The sequence below is a fragment of the Leptonychotes weddellii genome, chromosome 13 (genome assembly GCF_054177405.1).
Source record: "Leptonychotes weddellii isolate Sample4059 chromosome 13, ASM5417740v2, whole genome shotgun sequence".
Classification (NCBI taxonomy): Eukaryota; Metazoa; Chordata; class Mammalia; order Carnivora; family Phocidae; genus Leptonychotes; species Leptonychotes weddellii.
Window position 1 is genome coordinate 34515305 of NC_138381.1, and position 21509 is coordinate 34536813.

Below are 21509 nucleotides of genomic sequence, written 5' to 3' on the forward strand. Positions count from 1 at the left end.
GTAATATTCCATTGTATATATATACTACATCTTCTTTATCCATTCATCTGTCGATGGGCATCTTGGCTCTCTCCACAGTTTGGCTATTGTGGACATTGCTGCTATAAACATCGAGGTGCACGTGCCCCTTCGGATCTGTGCAATTCTTATGCCTCTACCCTGGCAATGTCTACTTTGGAACCTTTGGGATTCCCAGTGATTTGAACAGCACTGGCTAAGAAGAATGAGGAAATGTGCCAGGAGCTTTGGCTTTAGATTACCTAAAAAAGGGAGATTGTCCAACATGGCTTTCATGTCCCTATGAAGACGGACTTACGCCTGTAAGGTGGTATAGTACAATGAACTTGAAAGGATATACATCTTACTTTAATATTACAGGAAGTCTAGTTGGTGATACTCAACAGGTTATAACTAATAATAATCCAGAAGTAGAAGGAAAACATTCATATCATTAACATTTATCTAATATGAAAATATTTCTGTGATAAAATCCAAAGATCCATGAAGATTATATTTCAAACAACTTTCACAGAATGAGGAAAGTCCAAATGGGCAGCAGGACATAGCAGAAATGGGGAAAAGAAAATGTGGTACATGGGGGGAATAAGCAAAGAGAGACACAAAGAATAACTTACATCTTAATTTGTCCATGATCTTCCCTCCACACAATGTGGCTAAAGCCATTTTGACAGCAAATACTGAAATTTTACCATGACCTTCCCTGTTTATGATGAGAGAGAGAAAGAGAGAGAGAGAAAAAAAAAAGATGTCATTTGGAGAACTTCCAGTAATGAGATCTGACATTTTGTGTTCTGTAGAAATCATAGGACACTGTAGCTGCATACATTATGTGAACATATCCATTTTAGAAAAGACCATGAATACAATTCAACACAACTTTCTGAAAAGCTGTCTATTCAATGTTTCCTTTTTTCAAGAGAGAGCAGAATCTTCAAGTTATTCTTTGTACATGTCACTTGCTCAAAGCATGAACTGGCAGCTAGAGGGATATGTCCTATTTAGCCATGGATTACAATTACAGAACATGATTTCACTCTGGGTTTCATAAAATAATTTTATGAATGATGATTCCACAGTGTCTATAATTTATTTAAACAAGGTTTCAGAAAAAAAATTTTTTTTTTTTGGTCAGAGAATTCCTGAATTTTGTTAGAGTAACTGTGGGGACTTTTCCATCACACTTTTTTTCCACCCATCATTTCCTATCCACAAGCTGACTGTGTGTATGTGATATATTTACTTTTCAAAGAGAGTTGCTATTTTAAAGGGGCAAATGTAAGAGCTCTGTTTGAGCTCCTTCCACCTAAATGACACCAGATCTGCCAAATTTTCATTGATTCAGGAAGTATAAGTAACGTGTCCTTCACAAAATGTATATAAAGGGCACACTGTAAGAAGTATAACATTTCAGCTAAATGATTTTCCAGCTGGGATAAACTGTTTATTCTTGTATCCTTGGAATCAGTCAGTGTACCCCATTAGTAATTCATTTCTTTGATAGTTGCTACTCTTAAGAATGATCAAAGGAGTTATTTAAAATAATAATGTGGCTGAAAGGTAAGAAAAGTATTGACAAGCGTTTAGTATATAGAATAAATCATTTATATGAATAAGGTCCATATATATGACATATTAGAAGAATAAGGTATAATAAATAATTGTGTCTTTGTTCATTACTGGACTCCAGAGACAGATCATTTGTTAGTCATCCTTGTTGCTGTCATTCTTAGCATAGGATCTCAAATACAGCCAGCCAGAATGCAAAAGTGACTGAGCCCTATCCTAGTGGCTCTCCCATTTATATTTCTAGGCCTAAGCACCAGATCTATATAATTATTTATTAGAAATAATCTTCCCTTGGATACTTCATGTCAAACCAAGTATGTTCAAAGTACAACTCATGATCGTTACAAAGCCCTCCCATCATTCTCAGACCAACCCACTACTAACCTGCTTCTGGTTGTCAGTCCCTATTCTGGTTGTCGGACTTACATGTACCTAGTTACCCAAAAATGAATCCCGGGGAATTTGACAAAGTCCCCTTGACTTTGTTCTCTTCCCTAATTTCCCACCACCTGAATAAATGTCTGAGGGACTCAGATATACCTCCTACCTGTATATTAAACCCATTCCCTGCTTTCTATTCTGACATTGCCTCACCAGCTCTTGCGTGAACACTGTAATAACTTCTTAAATGATCTCTCTGCTTGCACACTCACATCACAGATTCGACTATAGTATTTCATTATTTAAATCTCTGATTGCCTCTGTTTGCCTACAGGATATGGTTACGACTTCACCTGTTCTCTCCAGTCTCACCTGCTACCATTTCTGTTGAACTCCACTCCCCGGTCCCAAGTTTAATGCCCCTGCCCTTCCTACCACCTTTTGCCCAGGACTCTCCCACCTATTCATCAAGACTCAGCTCAATATCATCACACGCCTGGCTCTGGAATGTGCAGGCAAATGCTCTCCCCTTCACCTTCACCTACTATTTGGCACTGATCACGCTGAGTGAACTTAACTTGTTTATTTACATGTCTGCATGTAATGTGACACCACACTCTGAGATCCCTGGGGACAGAGACCATATCTTCTAAATTAGTTGAATTCCTAGCACCTTGCACTTCAGCACTTCATCTCCCCCAGAATTAGTAAACAATATACTTCTTATGTTAATTAATGACTACTAATCATTATAACAGGTGCCCCTAGAATTTTGAATGACCACTCACTTAGTTGTTTGCTAATTTTAGCGCAGGTAGCTGTTAAGAAAAATGCAATGATGTTGTAAAAAACCTCATTCAAAATTATTCCATGTGCACTGTATTCCCAATTGCATGGATAACCAGAAGTATCACAAATTTTATTTTAGGGGTGCTGGGTGGCTCAGATGGTTAAGCGTCTGCCTTTGGCTCAGGTCATGATCCCAGGGTCCTGGGATCGAGTTCCGCATCGGGCTCCCTACTCAGCGGGGAGCCGGCTTCTCCCTCTGCCTCTCTCTCTCTTTCTCTCTGTCTCTTATGAACAAATAAATAAAATCTTTAAAAAAAAATTTTAGGAAATAATTAGTTCCCTTTCCTCAGCTGAAACATGGTTCAAATTATGAGGACAGGGAAATCTAGCAAATGTGGAAGAATAGGAGCAATAAAGTGATAAAGTAGTCTTCAAAACACAGAGAAATTGAGGAGCATTATATGTGAGACTTTAAGAGCAACACCAGTTTCTTTCAAGGAATCAGAGAGAACAATTTAACTCACGAAAGAGGATAGACCACAGGTAATATTGGCACAGAGTTCTCCACAGGATGAAATGATGATAGCTCACGAATGAATTCTTAAACCTTAGTTTTTAATGAAGAAGATCATAGGGAGATCATCAGTTCTGTATTGTTCTTGGAAATGCAAGATTAATGCTATTACATTCAGGAGTGGTTGTATCAGAGCTATTCTGCCAAATTGACACAATAAATCTAGATAAATCACCAAGTGGAGGGCAGTTCAATGAGAGTTTTGCAGGAACTCAAGGGTGAAATTAGGCCACTGGAATGTATTGTTATGCAAGTCAGTGTGCCAGATTGCAAAGGTGACCCTTGTCACTAAGAAGTGTATGCAGGAATGTAGATCTCAGGAAGCACACCACTGCTGGGTGAATTTAGACCTTGCTCAGCCCTGGTATTGGATAAACCTTGAAGGAATTTAAGGAGTGAGGGGAGATGAATGACTCCACAATGGAAAAGAGGGACAACGAAGATCTAAATACACGTGGATCTTTTTTTTTTTTTAAGATTTTATTTATTTATTTGAGAGAGAGAGGGAGACCATGAAAGGGGGGAGGGTCAAAGGGAGAAGCAGACTCCCGCTGAGCAGGGAACCCGATGCGGGACTGGATCCTGGGACTCCAGGATCACGACCTGAGCCGAAGGCAGTCGCTTAACCGAGCCACCCAGGCGCCCCACGTGGATCTTTTTAAAATACATTTTCAGTAGATATAACAGGATGAAGAAAGGTGGCGGGGTGGGGAGAAAGATTTTCTAAAGGCCTTCGACAAGATTCCATACCAAAGGCCATTACTTAAGGTCAGCTTGGGATCAGGGTCCCTATTTTCTTTTTTTTTTTTTTTTGGTGAAAAAAGTGACATTAACAAAGGAAGCAAGGAGTAGGGAGAGGTTGGGACATCCCAAGGGGATGCTCATTGGGAATCATCCCTGACCGGGCCGTTTGATTCATGAACAGTTCGGAAAATCCCTTAAGTATCTAGGAAGTGGAAAGTCAAGCTCATGAGGATGGCTAACAGGAAGCTCCCAGGAGTCTTATGCAAACGAGCAGGAAAGCGACATATTGTTCCAAAGTGAGTACGCACACGCAATGCCTCTAGGAGTAAAGCAGTCAAACTGCAAATATGGAATGTTGGCCGTTGGCCACAACTCTGGAAGCAGACTGGCCAAAGCGAGCTGAGGATGAAAAACATAGATTGTCCCTAATGCTGCAGGCCAAACAGCCTTGGAACGGGAAGAGTGCTAGAAAAAGTCTATGCTCTTGTCTCGTTTTTATGAAACGCTATGGCAGCCCATCTCCCAAGTTCACGTGCAGTTCTGAGTGCCACTAAAGAAAGACCGAGCAGAGCCAGCCGTGTTTGAGAATACCGCGCGCAGTAGATGAAGTATCCATCAGGACGATCCACTTCCTGGGTGGGAGGGGCCTTAGAATCAATGACCCGACCACATGAGCTATTTTTTGCGAATAAAAGTTGCTAGTGCAGTTGATTCTTTAGTAGTGTAAGGCACAGCAAGAGCTTTAAAATGAAATTTACTGTTAGCCTATCATTTTTTTTCTTAAAAATTTTATTTTTAAAGTAAAAATTGTATTTATTTTAATATCTTCCCTTTCAATGTAGAGCAAGAACACAATTCATAATACATTGCTTTCCTCTTTTTCCCCACTATTTGGTTTTTGGCATAATGTAATATATTCTATTTTTTAGGCCAGTTATCCTGAAGTTCTTGCCAGTACTAACTTCACTTTCCTGTTCTAGCTTGAGGTCAAAAACCACTCAATTAAATTGCTATACCAGCATATAATTAATACCTTAAAGGGTATTTAAGACAATCAAAAAAATTAGCAAAAGTACAAACTGAAATTGCTTTATAAGTCAATGTTTCCTTAAATCTTTTATTTCCCTTATACTTTGTTTTCTCACTCTGAAAATTTTCAAATTTTCCTAAGAGGTGACTGATTAAAAATGGAAACCAGAAAGCACTTACCCTTTGGTTAAATTATATGCAAAGATTTGTAGAATCTCTATCTTAAAAACATAAATTACTTTAAAGTTCGACCCATCATAATAAAAAGTGAGTAAACTGCATTACACTGGGCTTTTCCCATGACCTCACAAAGAGACAAACTGATTTCTTTGAACTAAGAAGGTATTAGTTTCAGGGAAAAGTTGTCTAGGAGGAAAAATCTGCTTTTGACAAGAAGGGAAAACAGCAAATAGATATTGATAGGTCTGGGAGGCTAGGCTGAATTCGGAACAGAATGTAAATTTTCTCCAAGTTGCCAAGCAAGTTTCCTGTTTGAAATTATAGAATCCCATGATAAATTTTAAGTTGTTGAAAATGAGATTTGAATTCTGACTGATTCTTTTTGGAACAGGCTGGAGGAATTATTTTTCTATTTAAGATTACTGAAACCAGAAGCTCTTCTTTTACCGACACATTTCACAAAAACATTTGGTAAGCATTTTGATGAGCACAGAACTCAAATTGCTCTTTCTCACACATTTTGGTGGCTTAATTAACTGAGAAAATTGTTTCCTCCTCTGGCTTTCACAACATGCCTCTATCATAACTCATGTCTTTATCTGGGAATAATTTTGTTCATATAGATCACTCATTTTGAAACTCAACAGATAATTATTGACAATGCCTCGCAGGTTGGGGATATAAAGGTGAATAAGGTATGGCTCCTACCCGCAATTTGCTCATAGTCTATTGGAGAAAAACAGTCAAAACCAGTTAACTTTAATACACATTTTTGAAAGGGTGAGGGATCTCACCTTTCTTATCTTTCATCCCCAGCCTATCCTGCGTGGCACTTAGTGCAAAGCAAGCTCTTAATACATGTTAATTAAATTAATGAATGCACATGTGAAAAGACATTTGATTTACCACTTAAGTTTTATATTGAGAAATGCTAAGTGTTTGGGTGAAATTACAAAAATTGACCTTACGGTCCTTAATCTTAGATTGTGCACTCGTGTGATACCTTGAATTTTGAAGTGATCACATACATAATTACTCTTATTTTTTGGGTTAGTGAAGTTAACATGTGAACAGACAGAAATCCTTCAGTGGGCTGTGGCATCTCTTTGGGCTTCCCATCATGTTAGCAAAACATTTGGGAAAAGAACTCCTCATAACACCTGGCCATGTGAGTTTGGCAGGAGTTTCTCCAGAATGGAAGGGGCCAGAACTTTACCCCTATGAAATTCCATTTGCCCCTCACACCAAGTCTAAGTCTGACATAAAGGTGAGTGACATTAAGGCTGTTCATTTTATCTACAACTGTGAAACTTCTTTGAAAAGAGATCCTATTTTCGTGACATGTAAGAATCTTGGAACAAAGTCTTTTCTACTAAAACAAAATTTTAGCGATTAGAGGAAAATGTTCTGTGGAAATCTTGAATTTAAGATGTGGTAAGAAAAAAAAATCACCAAACACCATGTTAAATATCTAGTTTTAGCCATATAGATAGTGAAAAAAAAAAGAGAAGAATATTCGGTTTTAGAGACCTCTTTTCTTCCTTTGCTCTCACACATCCTCACAGCCTCAACGTGAATGATACACTTCATTGGTGCGCTGAGAAAGGGCCATGTACTTTGTAGTACATCCTGCATTAAACATCAAAATCATTTTTTTAAAAGATTTTATTTATTTATTTGACAGACAGAGACACAGCGAGAGAGGGAACACAAGCAGGGGGAGTGTGAGAGGGAGAAGCAGGCTTCCTGCTGAGCAGGGAGCCAGATGCGGGGCTCGATCCTGGGATCATGACCTGAGCCGAAGGCAGACGCTTAACGACTGAGCCACCCAGGCTTCCCCATCAAAATCATTTTTAAAACTCAAAAGGCAGAAGGGTTTTGGCAGAGTTCCAGAATATTTTATGTCCACGTGCCTGAAATAGCGCTGTGGTACATTTCACAGCACCAGGGGGTTTGGGCAGAGGGGCTCAGCAGCAGGACTGGATGTTCAAATGGCTCAGCAAGGTGCAATATGTCAAGCAGAGAGGAAAATACCAGGATTTTGTATTCTCTGCGAAAGACTATTATATGATAGATTTGGAGTTCTGTATGGCTGTTGTAAAACTGACTGTAAATCTACAATGTAATATGAGTTAAGTCCAAATATTTCCTTTGCATACACTCTGTTAGATATGTCTAAATAGCGCAAACCGGGAAGGTGAGGAATGTGAGCCTAATAAAAATATCCTGAAAAAGCAGGGTAGGTCTGGGGGGAAAAATGTACACTAATTCTCATTCAAAAAAAAAAAAAAAAGAAACAGAAAGCACGAATAGAGCTGAACTTACCCTGATGCCTGAAACAAAGGATTTTTTTTTCTCCCACTCACCTCATCTAGGATGAAGCTGTATGACCTGCGCGTTGTTTTACCTCCCTGTAATCACATTTTGTCAAACCGGGAGGGTTTTTGGCACACAGGAAATGCTGACAACATACTAGCTGTTATTACAATTAGTATATTACTACTAACATTGGAGAAGTGGCGTTAACAATACAGCTTGACATCTGAAAATAGGAACATCACTGTTCCTTTTAATATTTATCATTGTCCCGACTGTGATATTCGTATGACTGAATATATGCGAAAATAACATTTGCTAAAAACAAGGCCACTGTCACATAATCTACCTGAGGAGAAACTTCCCTAAGAAGGAAGGTTCTAGTGAATTGAAATGAGATTAAGTCAACAGCCTGAAGTTCGTGTTTCCCAGGGAAGTAAGAAGAGAGTGAGAGAACTACATTGAAGTTTTTTGTGAAAATAGGATACCCCCACATTAGTAGCCACAGACATCTGATTTTCTTCTCTTGTGGAGCAGAAGTAAAAATAGAGGTTATGAACCTAGATGTCAGAGCAACCTTGGACTCACTAGTCTGGGTAAGATACTAGAGATTAAAGAGGACTTGATTTCAGAAAAAGAATGAAAAGAAATCAGTGTGATGAGCTAAGAAAAGTCAATCATTGATCATTCATTCATTCATTCACAGATTCATTCTAAGCTGGATATTGTCTCAGGTGCTGTGCATACAGAGAGTGAGACATGGCCTTGCTGAGCGGTAGCTTGCGGGAGGCAGTCATACACACAGGCAGATATGCACCATAAGGGAAGAGCAGAATCATGTGTAAGGAAGAGTGAGGTCTGGGGCAGGGGGAGTCAGCTCAGCCATGAGAGGGGAAGGGCTTCCCAGTGGATCAGTGTGTGACGCCCTCCTCTCCAAAAGGCCATTAGAGACTTTTAAGAATTATTTTCAAGACCACAGTTACCCCTCCATAAGCTGTTGAAAAAAAATATTGTCCTCTTGTAACTTGCTGTCATGTTGTTTTTCTTTCATTACTCTCAATTTCCTTAAAAATAATAGTAACGGTGAGAAGAAAAGCTGCTGCCAGGCTGTCAGCAAATAAGGGAAGGCAGCAGGCTCATTCCTGGGGTGTGCCGAAGAAAGAGACGAGATGCACAGACTGGCTCAGGCTGTTTCCTAATATCCTTCTTCCCTCTCAGTCCCTGCTCCCTGATTCTGACGTCTCCTTTCCCACTCTTCCCAGGTGCACCCATCCATTTTCCTAGGGACCCTGGAGAAGACAGTGTCTGGGGTGGAAAGATCTGCTTAGCAGTCGGTTGGTAATTGATGACTGGTTGACTCCTTCTAGATACAGCCATTTTTAGAAGGGAATTCAGGAAGAACAAAAATCTAGACTCAAGAGCCTGACTATTCAGAGACAGAATGGCAAGCATCAGTAGAGCCACTGGGCACAAATGCTAGCCCCTAACATTCTAGAAATCATCCTGCATATGTAGCTACACACTCTCTACCTCCTAAGAGGCTGACTTGGTGGAGACACCTTGCAACCAGCAGACTGACCATGGTCTGCAGTAAGCATGCCCGTGTGAGAACTGAGACCCGGGTGTTTCTTTGGGGAGAGAAGGAAGGACTGCTATTTTGGGGGAACTATGTTGTGAGAAGGCAAGTTTGGCTCTCAGGGCCACAGCCAAGTGCAGTGGGCTTTGAACCTCGTTTCACGTTACCATTGTCATGGCAGACTCCACCTTGCTGGGTCTGGTGAATTTTAAGGCACTACTGAAACAATGACCAAGTTTCTCTGAATGCAGTTCTTATTCTCGTTCTTCATGAATTTAAATCACTATACTGTCTTTCCTTTTCAAAAATATATATAGATGACCTCTTTAGAATGCAGGTTTTAATTTTATTTTCGATTTTTCTCCCCCTGGTTTTTATATGTTCATTTAAATTACAGCAAATGAGAGAAATCCCCCAAATGTTTCAGTGATTCTATAACAGCAACAACATATCTTTGATGTACTAGGGCTCATTCACGTCTACCAACATGCAGAAGGCTCCCTTAAACACTTGGGTTCTGTCGTGGGATAGGTGGTAGGAAGCGACATCAGATTTCCATACTGCATCTTATTTGGAGAAATAGGAGTTTACTATTATAAGAAATTGAATTGAACATTCATTTTATTCTTAAGTTTCTCTTCTTACATTCACTTCTAAGTGAGTATTTCTGGTTATATTCTCTCCCCAGTTAGTGATGCTTCCTTATGGCTTACATCTCACATCGTCTAGAATTTCAAAAACCATCAGATGGAAATGTGAATATCAGCAGAACTGCCTATACTCATTTGCTATGCCAAGAGAGAGAAGACAGAAGTATCTGTAGACTGGGGTCTCTCTATGGATGTGTCTGTAGATCTGTAAAATGAGATTTCTCTATGTGGATATTTAAAAAAATCTACTACAACGAGATTATTGGAAGTACACATCAAGGCCCTTTTTATCCATAAGAAGAGTAAGAACCAAACAAATATTCCATTTGAACATTCATGTCAATGGCTCCTTATCTTGGGATAGTCCTTAAGTTTAGCATTCATCAATCTTGAAATAATTATCAGTAGCTGTTTAGGGAACATATACAGCCCATTTTTTCAAAGTGATCTTCCCGATATTTCCAAACAGAAGTGAAAAACCTAACTCTATTGTATATTTCTCATAATATGAGAAATAATGAGGTATGGTATATTATATCATATAAAATATAAGATATGAATATATTGTCTCTCTCATATATTTCACAAAATCCCCCTTCCTTATTGTTAATCTGGCCCCGTTTCTATATTTATGGAGTGGATACAAATTATTTTTTACATTTGAGCCCTTATGAATCCTCTGGAATACTCTAAGATTTGGCAAGAATTATATTTCTCTTTTTATATTTTCCATTGTTCCACTTATAACAAATAAGTGCCCTGAAGACACTAGGGGCAAGTCTGCAAGCTTCCATGCTCTTGTCAAGGGGGCAGGATGGAAATGCCATTAGAGCAGTTCCATAGGCTGGTTCCATTCTGTCACCTGTCATGTGGAGCCATAGTCTCCTCCACCTGCCTGCCGCTCGGTTACCATAGTGATTAGGCCAAAGCAGTACATCAGTTCTGAAGTGTGTACAAGCTAAGCATGGGATCTATCAAGCCAGACTGCTTGTTTCAGAACTGTTTATTTCAGCTCGAGAATTACTCAAAATATAAACATCCCGAGACAGTAATCTACACTGGTCAAACCGAGCACGAATAATTCTGTTAGCACTCTAGGTTGTAAAATGACAGCTGGTGACTATTGTGAGTGGCATTATAACATTAGCCTGGCTGGAACATCTCCAGGGCTGGGCTTAAATATTCCCAAGCATTGGCCAGACAATGAGACTAAGCAAAATCTTTTGAGAGTCTTGAAATGCGATTGCTGAAAGGTCAAGTTAGCAATTTTCCTTTCCAATATTCAAAACCAGTAGTGAAAGTGGAGATGGTATTACTCTATCTAGACTATGGGCTAACAGCAAGAGACCTTTTGAAATCTTAGGCTGATAAAGTAATTCGGGGAAGTTTTTACACTTCACAAGACTGCCACATATGCCTTGGAGAAGAAATCTTAGCTGAATACCTAAATCCCTACTCTGCCACTAACCCATCGAGAGACACTGGACAAGTGACAGTCTCTTTATGCTTCAGGTGCTTCATCTGTAAAATGAGAGATTTGGAAGAACAGTCTTTAATATTTCAGCCAGCTCTGACATTCTCTGATTTTATGAGAGGAAATTATAAGATAATGAGGCTGAGGTTCAATTGTCGTGTGTGGACGGCATCACATTGTTTTATGTGGCACATTATTGACTGATCCGTTTAATGCAAGTCATGGCTACTTTCACTAGGCTGGTCAAGAAACCCTTGTCAGTTTCTCTCTGTCTGCTCTAGGGTCTTGTTATGACACCTCAGAAACACTGTCTTAGACAATCTATAAAGAAGAGAGTTAAAAACATCCTCCCATCTTATGCTTCATTAGACTGCTCCATAGGCATGCCATCATGCAACACATTCAGACAACCACAGCTTCTAGGAAGCATGGGATGAGTTAAATAAAGGTCAGCATAGAAAGTACGATTGTCCTCAACTTCCTATGGCACTATTTTACTCCCTAGTTTTTTTTTTTTTCCCATAGCATTTTAAATTGACGTTAAACACAGAGCGACTTTATTGAGATAAGTATCTGATCAAGAAAAAAAGAGGTGGTTGGTTACTTGCAGAAAATTATTTGGAAGAAAGACCAAGAAGGACAAGAGGAAGGAGAGACCGAACATGTGGAGAGGAACAGATGTTCAGAGGGAGCTTACGGATCAAAGGCTGCCAGCAGGAAGTTAAGCAGGAGGCTGATGGACTGCTCCACTTGGATTTGGTGAGTGGTTGGCATCCGTTTGTTGAGCTGGTAGAAAATGGTGGATAGCACAGCCTCCAAGCGGGCCACACTGAGTTCTATGTTCGGGTCCAGGTTGTTCAGAGCATTTTCCCGCAATGCTTCTATGACGTTCCAAATGTCCACCAGGTGCACTACACACAATTAAAGCAGAGGGAACACATCAGCCCAAATGCAGGGACAGGTAAGTTCATTATTTTACATGTACCATCTGTCTTGTTTTGTCAAGGCCCCTCACAGCCTTCAATATGTGTTCAACTCCTGTAGGGGTTGACATAAGTAAATGTACATAGTGCCTGATCTCAAAGACTTGATGTGCAATGTATAATAGCAAAAAAATTATTTCCTGAAACCCCAGTAGATAGTTATTTCCAATCTTCAAAATGACCCTTGAAATACAGCTACTATCTTTATGTTACATTTGAGAAACTGAGGACCAGGGAAGTTAACTGACAAATGCCAAGGTCCAAGGCCAGTCAATGGCAAAACTGGCATTCAAATTCATGTCTCCCTGACTTTTAAAAAATATTGAGCTATAATTGCCATATAACATCATGTAAGCATAAGTGTAAGGTGTACAACATGTTGATTTGATACATTTCTATATTGCAATGTGATTACTGCCATAGCATTAGCTAACACGTCATGTCCCATAATTATCATTTCTTTTTCTGTGGTGAGAACATTTAAGATCTAGTTTCTTAGCAACTTTGAAGTATATAGCACTTGTGATTAAAATTAACAAGTCTATCTGGCTTGAAAGCATTTTCCCATTGCGCATACTGACCCCTTAAGAGAGAGAAAACCAACACTCAAATTCTAGTGTTTGAAAAGATATCAAACCTGTATTTATTTAAAATATTTTCATTCATTTATATACTTTTCGTAGTACAAGGTTTGAAATAAAGAAGGGAAAGTTAAGGAAGGCAGGAAGAGAGGCAGGGGAAAAAGGAAAAGTAATCTCTAGAAGGCAGCAGCAGAACTTAGTCACAGATCACTTAACCTGGTCAAGAACAAACAGTGTTTTGGCTTATATTGTTGAGTAGCTCATAAAACTTAAGTCATGGTTACTTCCACTAGGATAGTCAAGAACTTCATTTCTCTTTCTTCCCTGTTTGTGTTGAGGTTTTGTTATAATATCCCAGAAACCATCACCACAATCAAGACAGTGAACGTCTTCATCAGCCCAAAAGTTTTCTCCTGCTCCTTTTAATCTACCCCACCACTCCTCATTCCAGGCAAACACAGATATACTTTCCAAGATGCTTTTCTAGAATTTTATATAGCTGGAATTATACAGTATGTACTCTTTTTTTTTTGGTCTGGATTCTTTTACTTGGTATAATTATCTTGAGACTCATCCATGTTGTAGTATGCATCCATAGTTTATTCCTTTACATTGTTGAACAATATACATTGTGTGGATATATCACAATTTAGTTATCAACTCACCTGTTGATGATACTTGGGCTGTTTCAGTTTTAGGTGAGCACAAGTGAAGTTGCTATGAACAATCTTGTACAAATATCTGTATAGACGTATGCTTCCATTTCTGTTGGTAAATACTTGGAAATGAAGTGGCTAGGTTGTATGGTTGGTGTACGTTTAATTTTTGAGGAACTTCCCAAGTGTTTTCCAACATAGCTGTACTATTTGCCATCCACATCAATAGTGTATGAAAATTCCAGTTTCTCTACAACTTCACCAAATTTAAGGTTCACTTTTCATGACACCTTTGCATTTGAAAACAAATTGTTGTCTTTCTCAGTGAAATACATACTCACATTTCAGTTCCTGAGAAATATATGCTCCATATATGCTTTGCTACCAACTCTCAAGTTTTAGTTTCCTACCTCTTTGTTCATTTCTAACACTATATTTAAAAAACAAAACTAACATCTATTGAACTTCTGGACTTGGGAGCCCAAAAGGACACTGGACTTGAAGTCCGAAGACCTACATCCAAATATGGCCCTCCTCCTCCAAGTGCATGCCCTCTTAGCCTCGAAGACTTGGAGCTTTACTTTCCTCATCTACAAAGCAGGGATGGTGTTCCTTAAATGGGAAAAAGTCGTGAAGTCAAAAGTGGGAATGCCTGATACACCGAGACAGTACATTACACTTGAACAAACGAATAATGTGAATCATGTAAAAAAAAAAAACAAACCCACAACTTTCTAGCATATCTCTGATTTGGGACAGAAGAATACAAATTACTTTCTAATTGAAATACTTAAATGTTTATTAGATTTGGATAAATTCAGATTTATGTGATTGCAAATTTGTTACCTTCTCTGGATATCACACAACAAGGAAATTATTTGTTTCTTAATGATATTCATTCAGTTTTTCAATTTGGCAACCAAGGTACTCCCAAGGAGATGGCATCTATAAGTTTGTTTATTTATTTAATTTCTTGAGGAATTAAGTTAATTTCTGTGGGAACTGGGATTCCTGTATTTATTTCCTTTATGCTTGATCTATAGATTCTCTGGATCTAGTCCTTTGGGGATATGTCTGGGTACAGAATGCAAAGATGTTGTTCCTGCCTCAGAGAACTAACAGTCAGGTGGGGATAGAGACATGATTCCCAATCACACAGATAATCAGAAATGATGACCTACCTTGACAGACAGGGTGCTAGATACAAAATGGGATTATGAGATGGTTTGTGAAGAGGCCAGAGGAACAAGAAAAGGCTGGCGAAGCACTATAGCTCTGGCAAGTCTTTTGGTCTTTATGCTGAAAGTATGAAGACACGGGTTTTAAATAGAGTGACATGCTCAGAAATGCAGCTTAAAAATGTCATTACAGACTGTAAGGGAAGAGAGTCATGGATATGGACAAGCGTGCACGGCGGAAGTGGCTGGAGCCTGCTGCTGTGGTCCCAGCAGAGATGGTGGTATTTTTTTTTTTTAAAGATTCATTTATTTATTTTAGAGAAGGGGGGAGGAGAGGCAGAGGGAGAGGGACAGAGAGAATCTCTAGCAGACTCCCCACTGAGCGTGGAGCCCAACACAGGGCTGGATCTCATGACCCTGAGATCATGACCTGAGCGAAACCCAAGAGTCAAACGACTGAGCCACCCAGGTGCCCCGAGAAAATGATATTTTTGCAGAGGGGTGACAGTACACAGAAAAACCGTAATCATGCACATTATACACACTTCTCTTCCAAAAGTGGCAAAAGGCAGAGTTTGGAATCACAAAGATTGAGGTTTCACTCCTGGCTCTCCTAATAACTGTAAAACTGTGGGCAATTTATTTCTCCTCTCTACATTTTATTATTTCCTTTTTAGAAATGAGGAGACGAATAACATCCAGAGAGAGTTGTAGTGAGGAGAAAAGAGAAAAAGGATAGACAAGTGCTGACCACAGAGTTTGGCACATAGGTGTTCAACAAACAATAGCTATTAGTGTTAAAATAATTAAACACCTTCTGATCTACAGCCGTACTGTCCTCTTACTAATTTCCAAGATCTGTGACTCCAAACCTAAGTTTTAGCACAGTCCCCTCAAATTCAATAACCTAATTAACATATAATTTTGAGCATATACTATATAAGCAATATAAAAGAAGCTTAAACTACATCCCAGCCACAGAAGCAGATACTATTCAGTCTGTCATAAATTCTGAGTTAGTGGAGTTTGAATCGATTTTGCCATATTTGATCATTAGATACCTGGTGGGGAAGGCCCTCTTTCATAGAGACTTCTTGGAAATTTTATTTCATTGGTAACTACTTTGGGAGGTGCAGATCACAGTGCAGAATTGTGCAGGTTCTTGGACAGTAGGTTCGACCAACTTCTCCTACTGACCTTGAGCAAGTCACTTAACGTCCTTAAGTTTCAGTTTCCACATCTGTAAAATGGAGACAATAATAGTTGCTCCACAAAAACAACAAAAAACAGTTGCTCCACTGCAGGGTTATTGTGGGGATCAAATGAGATAATCCATATAAAGCACTTCACATAGTGCTTAGTGCCTAAGAAGCACTTAAATATCCATTAATTATTATTGAAAGGGGATCACAAGCCTTTTGCTTAATGAGATAGGAGCACTAAGAAATGTGCTAAGTTGAGAGTCATAAGGAAGCTATTAGGAAGTCTGTTTTAAAAGTCTGACAGTTGTATAAACACGCTGTTTACTCTTGAGCCATCAAATCATTTTAGAAAATGAAGACATTTAGGTTGTGCAGTGATGACTACATACCACTAGATGGCACTGTGCACACTTCACTAAATATCCATCAAGCTTTCCTGATAAGCACCTGCTCTTAGGAACAGGCATAGGAAGTGGGGTTTCGTCATCTACATCCAAATTACTGCATACATTTTTTACTAATATACTAGATAAAGCAATGGTTTGTATAATAAAATTAATTGGTTAACACTCACCATATCAAATATAAACATGTATTCTTAAAAGTAGTACTTCTTAGAATCTTAAAAATAATATCAGTGTAAATTTTGGACATTATTAATACTTAACAGTTTGTATTCGTAAATAAATGAAAGTAGACAAAGCCTCAATAGTTTGTCTTCAATCCAAGCAATCTCAAGTATTTTATATATATATATATATATAAGAAGTGCTCTTTGGAGCAGTGAGCAGGTCTCAAACTGTGGCTTCTGATTCCACAGGTCTGGAGTTTGGCCAGGGGGCATCCCCGGTTTCTGCTGCTCCTTAGGTCATCTTGAAAAGCAATGATGTTTGAGAACCATGGCTATGAGCACGACTTAAAGAGATGAGAGATAAGAACAGGAAATTGATGCTCATTTGAGCTAGAGGAATTTATTTAAAAGGTATCACAAGAATCCAGGGAACAAGGATCGTGGTCAAGAAAGCCACAGGCAAACTGGCCAGTTGTTAAGATTTTATCAAATAAATAATTTATTTTTATGCCCTTATTCAGGCCTTTAATCATGACAAAACAATGTTTAAAAAGCTCTTAGGGAAGAGAAATTCAGTTAAGTGGTATGCTTTGCCAGGGTCAACAAATGCATTTTGATGGGATTACACTGAAGATATTAGCCACATTGACCAATACTGAGTTGGGAAAGAAAATGTTAATAAAATGCAATTTTTGTATTTGATTTCCATTCATGAGCCATGAGCTATATCTTTCAAAATATGAATTGAGACAACATCTGAGTAGCTCACCAAATTATTTTATGCTTCCAAAGTCAACACTCCCTTGCTCCCACAGTATATACCTTTATCACCAAGACTGTTCTCTGTGCTAAGGATCCTTGGAGAGAAGCATCACAGCTTACAAAGATGACATTTTAGTTTCACTTTAATTTCCTGGGTAAGGTGCCTGATGGAATAGAGCTTCAGGAAAAGGTCTACAACATATTTTTGGTATAAAATCAAATAGGATATCATGCCAATCCTCAGAGGCCCAGGCAGTACACCTATTGCCCATTAGGAAAAAGCATTCAGTTTTCCTCAAATTGTGTTTGTAGACCAGCATTATTATTCAAAATGAGGTATAGTAATTGTTGGCTCAATAGCTGTCATACCGTAAATGAAATTTAACTAAATTCAATTGAACAAGCATTTATTAAGCCTATTATTTTCCAAAGTATTGTACCAATGATTGTAAAAATAATAAGAGAAGGCAAATGAAAAGAAAGATCTGAACAATAACTAATTTCTCACTGCCAGTGTTTAACTTTGCTCAGAATATATTCAATAATTTCAGAAGCAAGAGGATCTAGTATTTTATCTTCCCTCTGGGTAGGCATTTTAGCCTTCACTAGACAGTTTGTGTAGGTTTCTTCAATATGCCTTTATCATTCCCTACATTCTAGTGCTCTAGGTTGGGTTTTTACTGCCTTCTACATAGATTTTTACAGTAAGCCTTCTTACTCCTCTCCAGTTTCTGCCCTCTTCCATCTGTCCTAAGAAAGGGTATAAGTCCCAGCTCTGGCCATGCCATTCTCCATTACCTATTGAGTAAAACCCAAGCTTTTAAGCTTGAAAACCAATGTTTGGACTCCAGTCTCCCAACCTTATTTATTTATTTATAAAGATTTATTTATTTATTTGAGAGAGTGAGATCGCGAGAGCAAGTGGGGGGAGGGGCAGAGGGAGAGAATCTTCAAGCAGACTCCCTGCTGAGTGTAGAATGGAGCTGGGGCTTGACTTGGAGCTCGAATTCACAACCCATGAGATCATGACCAGGGCTGAAACCAAGAGTCGGAAGCTTAACTGACTGAGCCACCCAGGCACTGGTCCAATCTCCCAATCTTTAACCTCATCTCTTATTCACCTCCGGCTTTTTCCAAGAATCTTATGCCGCAGCCACACTGGGCTTCTTATAATTCCAGAATATGCATTTGGCTTTCTTGCACTGACATATTATACTCTTCATCAGGTACACTCTTCAACTGACTGTCTTTCAAGATATTACACTCATGTATGCGTGAGGAAGCCCTGATACCTTCACGTGGAATTACACTCTCCCGCTTGTTGCTCCCAGACAACTTCCTATATCAGATCATTTATGACACTCTGCATTTCTCACAGTTACTAATGGTCAAATTGTTCCTTCCATTTTTTTTTTTTTGATAAACCCTGACTGAACTTCAGAGGAGAGGAGGATCTCTGAAACGATGAACTGAATTTTATGGTTAGGGTCATGTGTGTTTGGAGGGAAAGGATCTGTGACTTTCATCAGATTCTCCCAAAGATGCATGAGGAGAAAGGTTTAAGAACCACAGCAGTAAATTATAACGAACTTGAAGACGTGTACTATGTCTTGTTCATCTCTGTAGACCTCATAGCTACTTGCATATGCCTTGTTCAAACTGGATGCTCACCAATGCTAGGTGAATGGAACAGGGTAGCGTGCCTACTGCTTGCCAGTCACCACCTATAATCTCTAGAAGCTTTCTTTCCTTTTACCTCAGTGTTTCAGGAAAGCTCAATAGACTCATGGAGCATGGCTTCCCACAGGACTTCCATTATTCCTTACACACTCTGACTTGAGCAGATGGCCAGAATCCTAGATGCCAGAGGTGACATTTCAAGAGAAAGAGCATCCACAGGGCTGGCAACCATGAGGAACTGCCTTCCACTTTTTCTTCCCAGTTGTTGCTCTCAGGGGCGCTGCACCAGGTGCCAGTCTGGCCACGATGAACTCGGACCGACCAAGTACACAGGGCCCCTGAAGAGCAGGTAAGGAGCAGTCACGGGCAAATGTCACTTTTTTCTGCACTCACGCTGTACCATTTGTGTATAATTAATTGTCTTTCTGCAATAAGAGTAAAAAAAAATGGGATAGACATTGAAAATGCATTTCATTCACCCATTCAGAAAATTGTTATGACTCAGTTTCCTAGTGCGTAGGAAAATGGTTTGGGAGCTAGGTTAGTGTTTGGGGTTCTAGAGGGCTACTCTGCAGATTATCTGCAGGTATCTTACGTGAGGTTAAGAATATGAGAAGTGTATCTAATGTAAAAAAAAAAAAATAAGTAAATCTTTAAAAGGCCGGAGAAAACACCGATGAGGAAATGTCTAACACAGGAAACCAAGGTTACGCAGGAGGCAATGTTTCAGACCCCTGTTTTGTACCTTTTCAAAATCTTGGCTCCACCCCTTTCTCTAGCCCCTGCGGGAGTGACCGGCATGGTGTAGACTTTGCCCGGCTCAGCATAGCCACCACCAGACAGCACTTGGCTGCAGGCTCTTGCTCCAAACCTCTGATGCCCCGGCACTAACGCCTGGAACCTGCCCAGCACCCACACAACGGCAACCCAGACGTGTGGGGGGATTAATGCTTGGAGGCCACCCTTGGCCAGTGCAGGACAGAGCAGCTAGATTAGGACTTCCTCCTTGTGTCCCCTGGGTGGAAAGTTCTGGAGCCTTTCAGAAGGTTCCTTAGAAGTTCCTGCACTGTCTGTTGGCTTTCCTCCCTTGTTCGACTTCCGCTCTGGAACAGCAAAGGAGCGGCTTCCGCAAAAGCCTTGCTGTGGAGTCTGCTTTCTGGGAAACATGGGCTCAAGCACTGATTCTAACCAAGTCCCTGTCCAGCACTGGTTGAACACTTTCAGAATAACAAATGAGAAGAAAATGATGATGATGACCATGTTCAAAACAGATTCTGATTCTGTGTGGTCAAATAACTCTTCCTCAACCTATCCTTCTCTACAATATAATATCATGGTCCTATTCAGCAGTGTTGAATTTGGAAATTAAAATACATCAGACTTGATCTTCCATTGGAGTTTATTATTTTTGAGAAGCTAAGCTACTCAGGGCTGATGCATTATTAGCTTTGTAGCAGGCTCTCTGTTTACCATGGCATTTGGCTAATATTTGGAAGTTAGAAGTTGAGTTCTCAATTATATGATTTGATCTGGTGTTTATTCAGAAGAAGCCATTTAACATCTCTTGTGCTATGCTCTCCTCACCTGAAATGAACAGAACTTTACAATTCCTGATAAAAAAGGAGGTAAAGCAGAAGTCCTAGCCCAACATCATGAATGATTAAAAATAGCTAATTTGGGGCACCTGGGTAGCTCAGTCAGTTAAGCATCTGCTTTTGGCTCGGGTCATGATCCCAGGGGGCCAGGGATCGAGTCCCACATCAGGTTCCTTGTTCAGTGGGGAGCCTGCTTCTCCCTCTGCCTGCCATTCCCCCTGCTTGTGCTCTCTCTCACTATCTCTCTTTCTGTGTCAAATAAATAAATAAAATCTTTAAAAAATACATAAAAATAGAAATAGCTAATTTTTTTCAATAGCTACAGATATATTTGATTTCTCTAACCACCACACTTGTAAGTAATTTTTTTTTCTTCAGAAAATGACAGTTTGCTCAGGGGACTTACAGGCTAGATATAAGCTGATACAGCAAAATTTTAGACTGTATCTACTATTTGATAGTCACAAAACCAGAAGCTTTATAATAAATAGAACATATCATTAGATTCTAAACTTGAGGTTATTCTAATACTAAATTTGACCACTAAGGAATATTTTTTTTACTGTATTCTTTTTTTAAAAATTTTATTATGTTATGTTAATCACCATACATTATATCATTAATTTTTGATATAGTGTTCCATGATTCATTGTTTGCGTATAACACCCAGTGCTCCTTTCAGTACGTGCCCTCTTTAATACCCATCACCAGGCTAACCCATCCCCCCACCCACCTCCCCTCTAGAACCCTCAGTTTGTTTCTCAAAGTCCATAGTCTCTCATGGTTCGTCTCTCCCTCCGATTTCCCCCCCCTCATTTTACCCTTCCTACTATCTTCTTTTTTTTAACATATAATGTATTATTTGTTTCAGAGGTACAGGTCTGTGATTCATCAGTCTTACACAATTCACAGCGCTCACCATAGCACATACCCTCCCCAATGTCTATCACCCAGCCACCCCATCCCTCCCACCTCCCCACCACTCCAGCAACCCTCAGTTT

General features: G+C 39.4%; 1 protein-coding gene and 1 long non-coding RNA gene across 24 annotated transcripts in view; one reads left to right on the forward strand and one right to left on the reverse strand.

Annotated features, from left to right (window-relative positions):
* The window catches only part of LOC145716763 (uncharacterized), a 13004-nt gene extending 956 nt beyond the window's left edge, over window positions 1-12048 (forward strand). Inside the window, exons 2-4 of the long non-coding RNA XR_014139641.1 lie at window positions 8863-8934; window positions 9865-9931; window positions 11911-12048. This is a non-coding gene — a long non-coding RNA (uncharacterized LOC145716763). The remainder of the gene's footprint in view (window positions 1-8862; window positions 8935-9864; window positions 9932-11910) is intronic.
* DTNA (dystrobrevin alpha) overlaps window positions 1-21509 on the reverse strand; it is a 340345-nt gene that overhangs the window by 82555 nt on the left and 236281 nt on the right. For all 23 annotated transcript variants that reach the window (XM_081801399.1, XM_081801400.1, XM_081801411.1 and 20 more), the window contains 2 exons: window positions 11998-12211; window positions 636-721 (listed from right to left, as the gene is read on the reverse strand). In XM_081801399.1, coding sequence (XP_081657525.1) covers window positions 636-721; window positions 11998-12211 — 300 coding nt within the window. The remainder of the gene's footprint in view (window positions 1-635; window positions 722-11997; window positions 12212-21509) is intronic.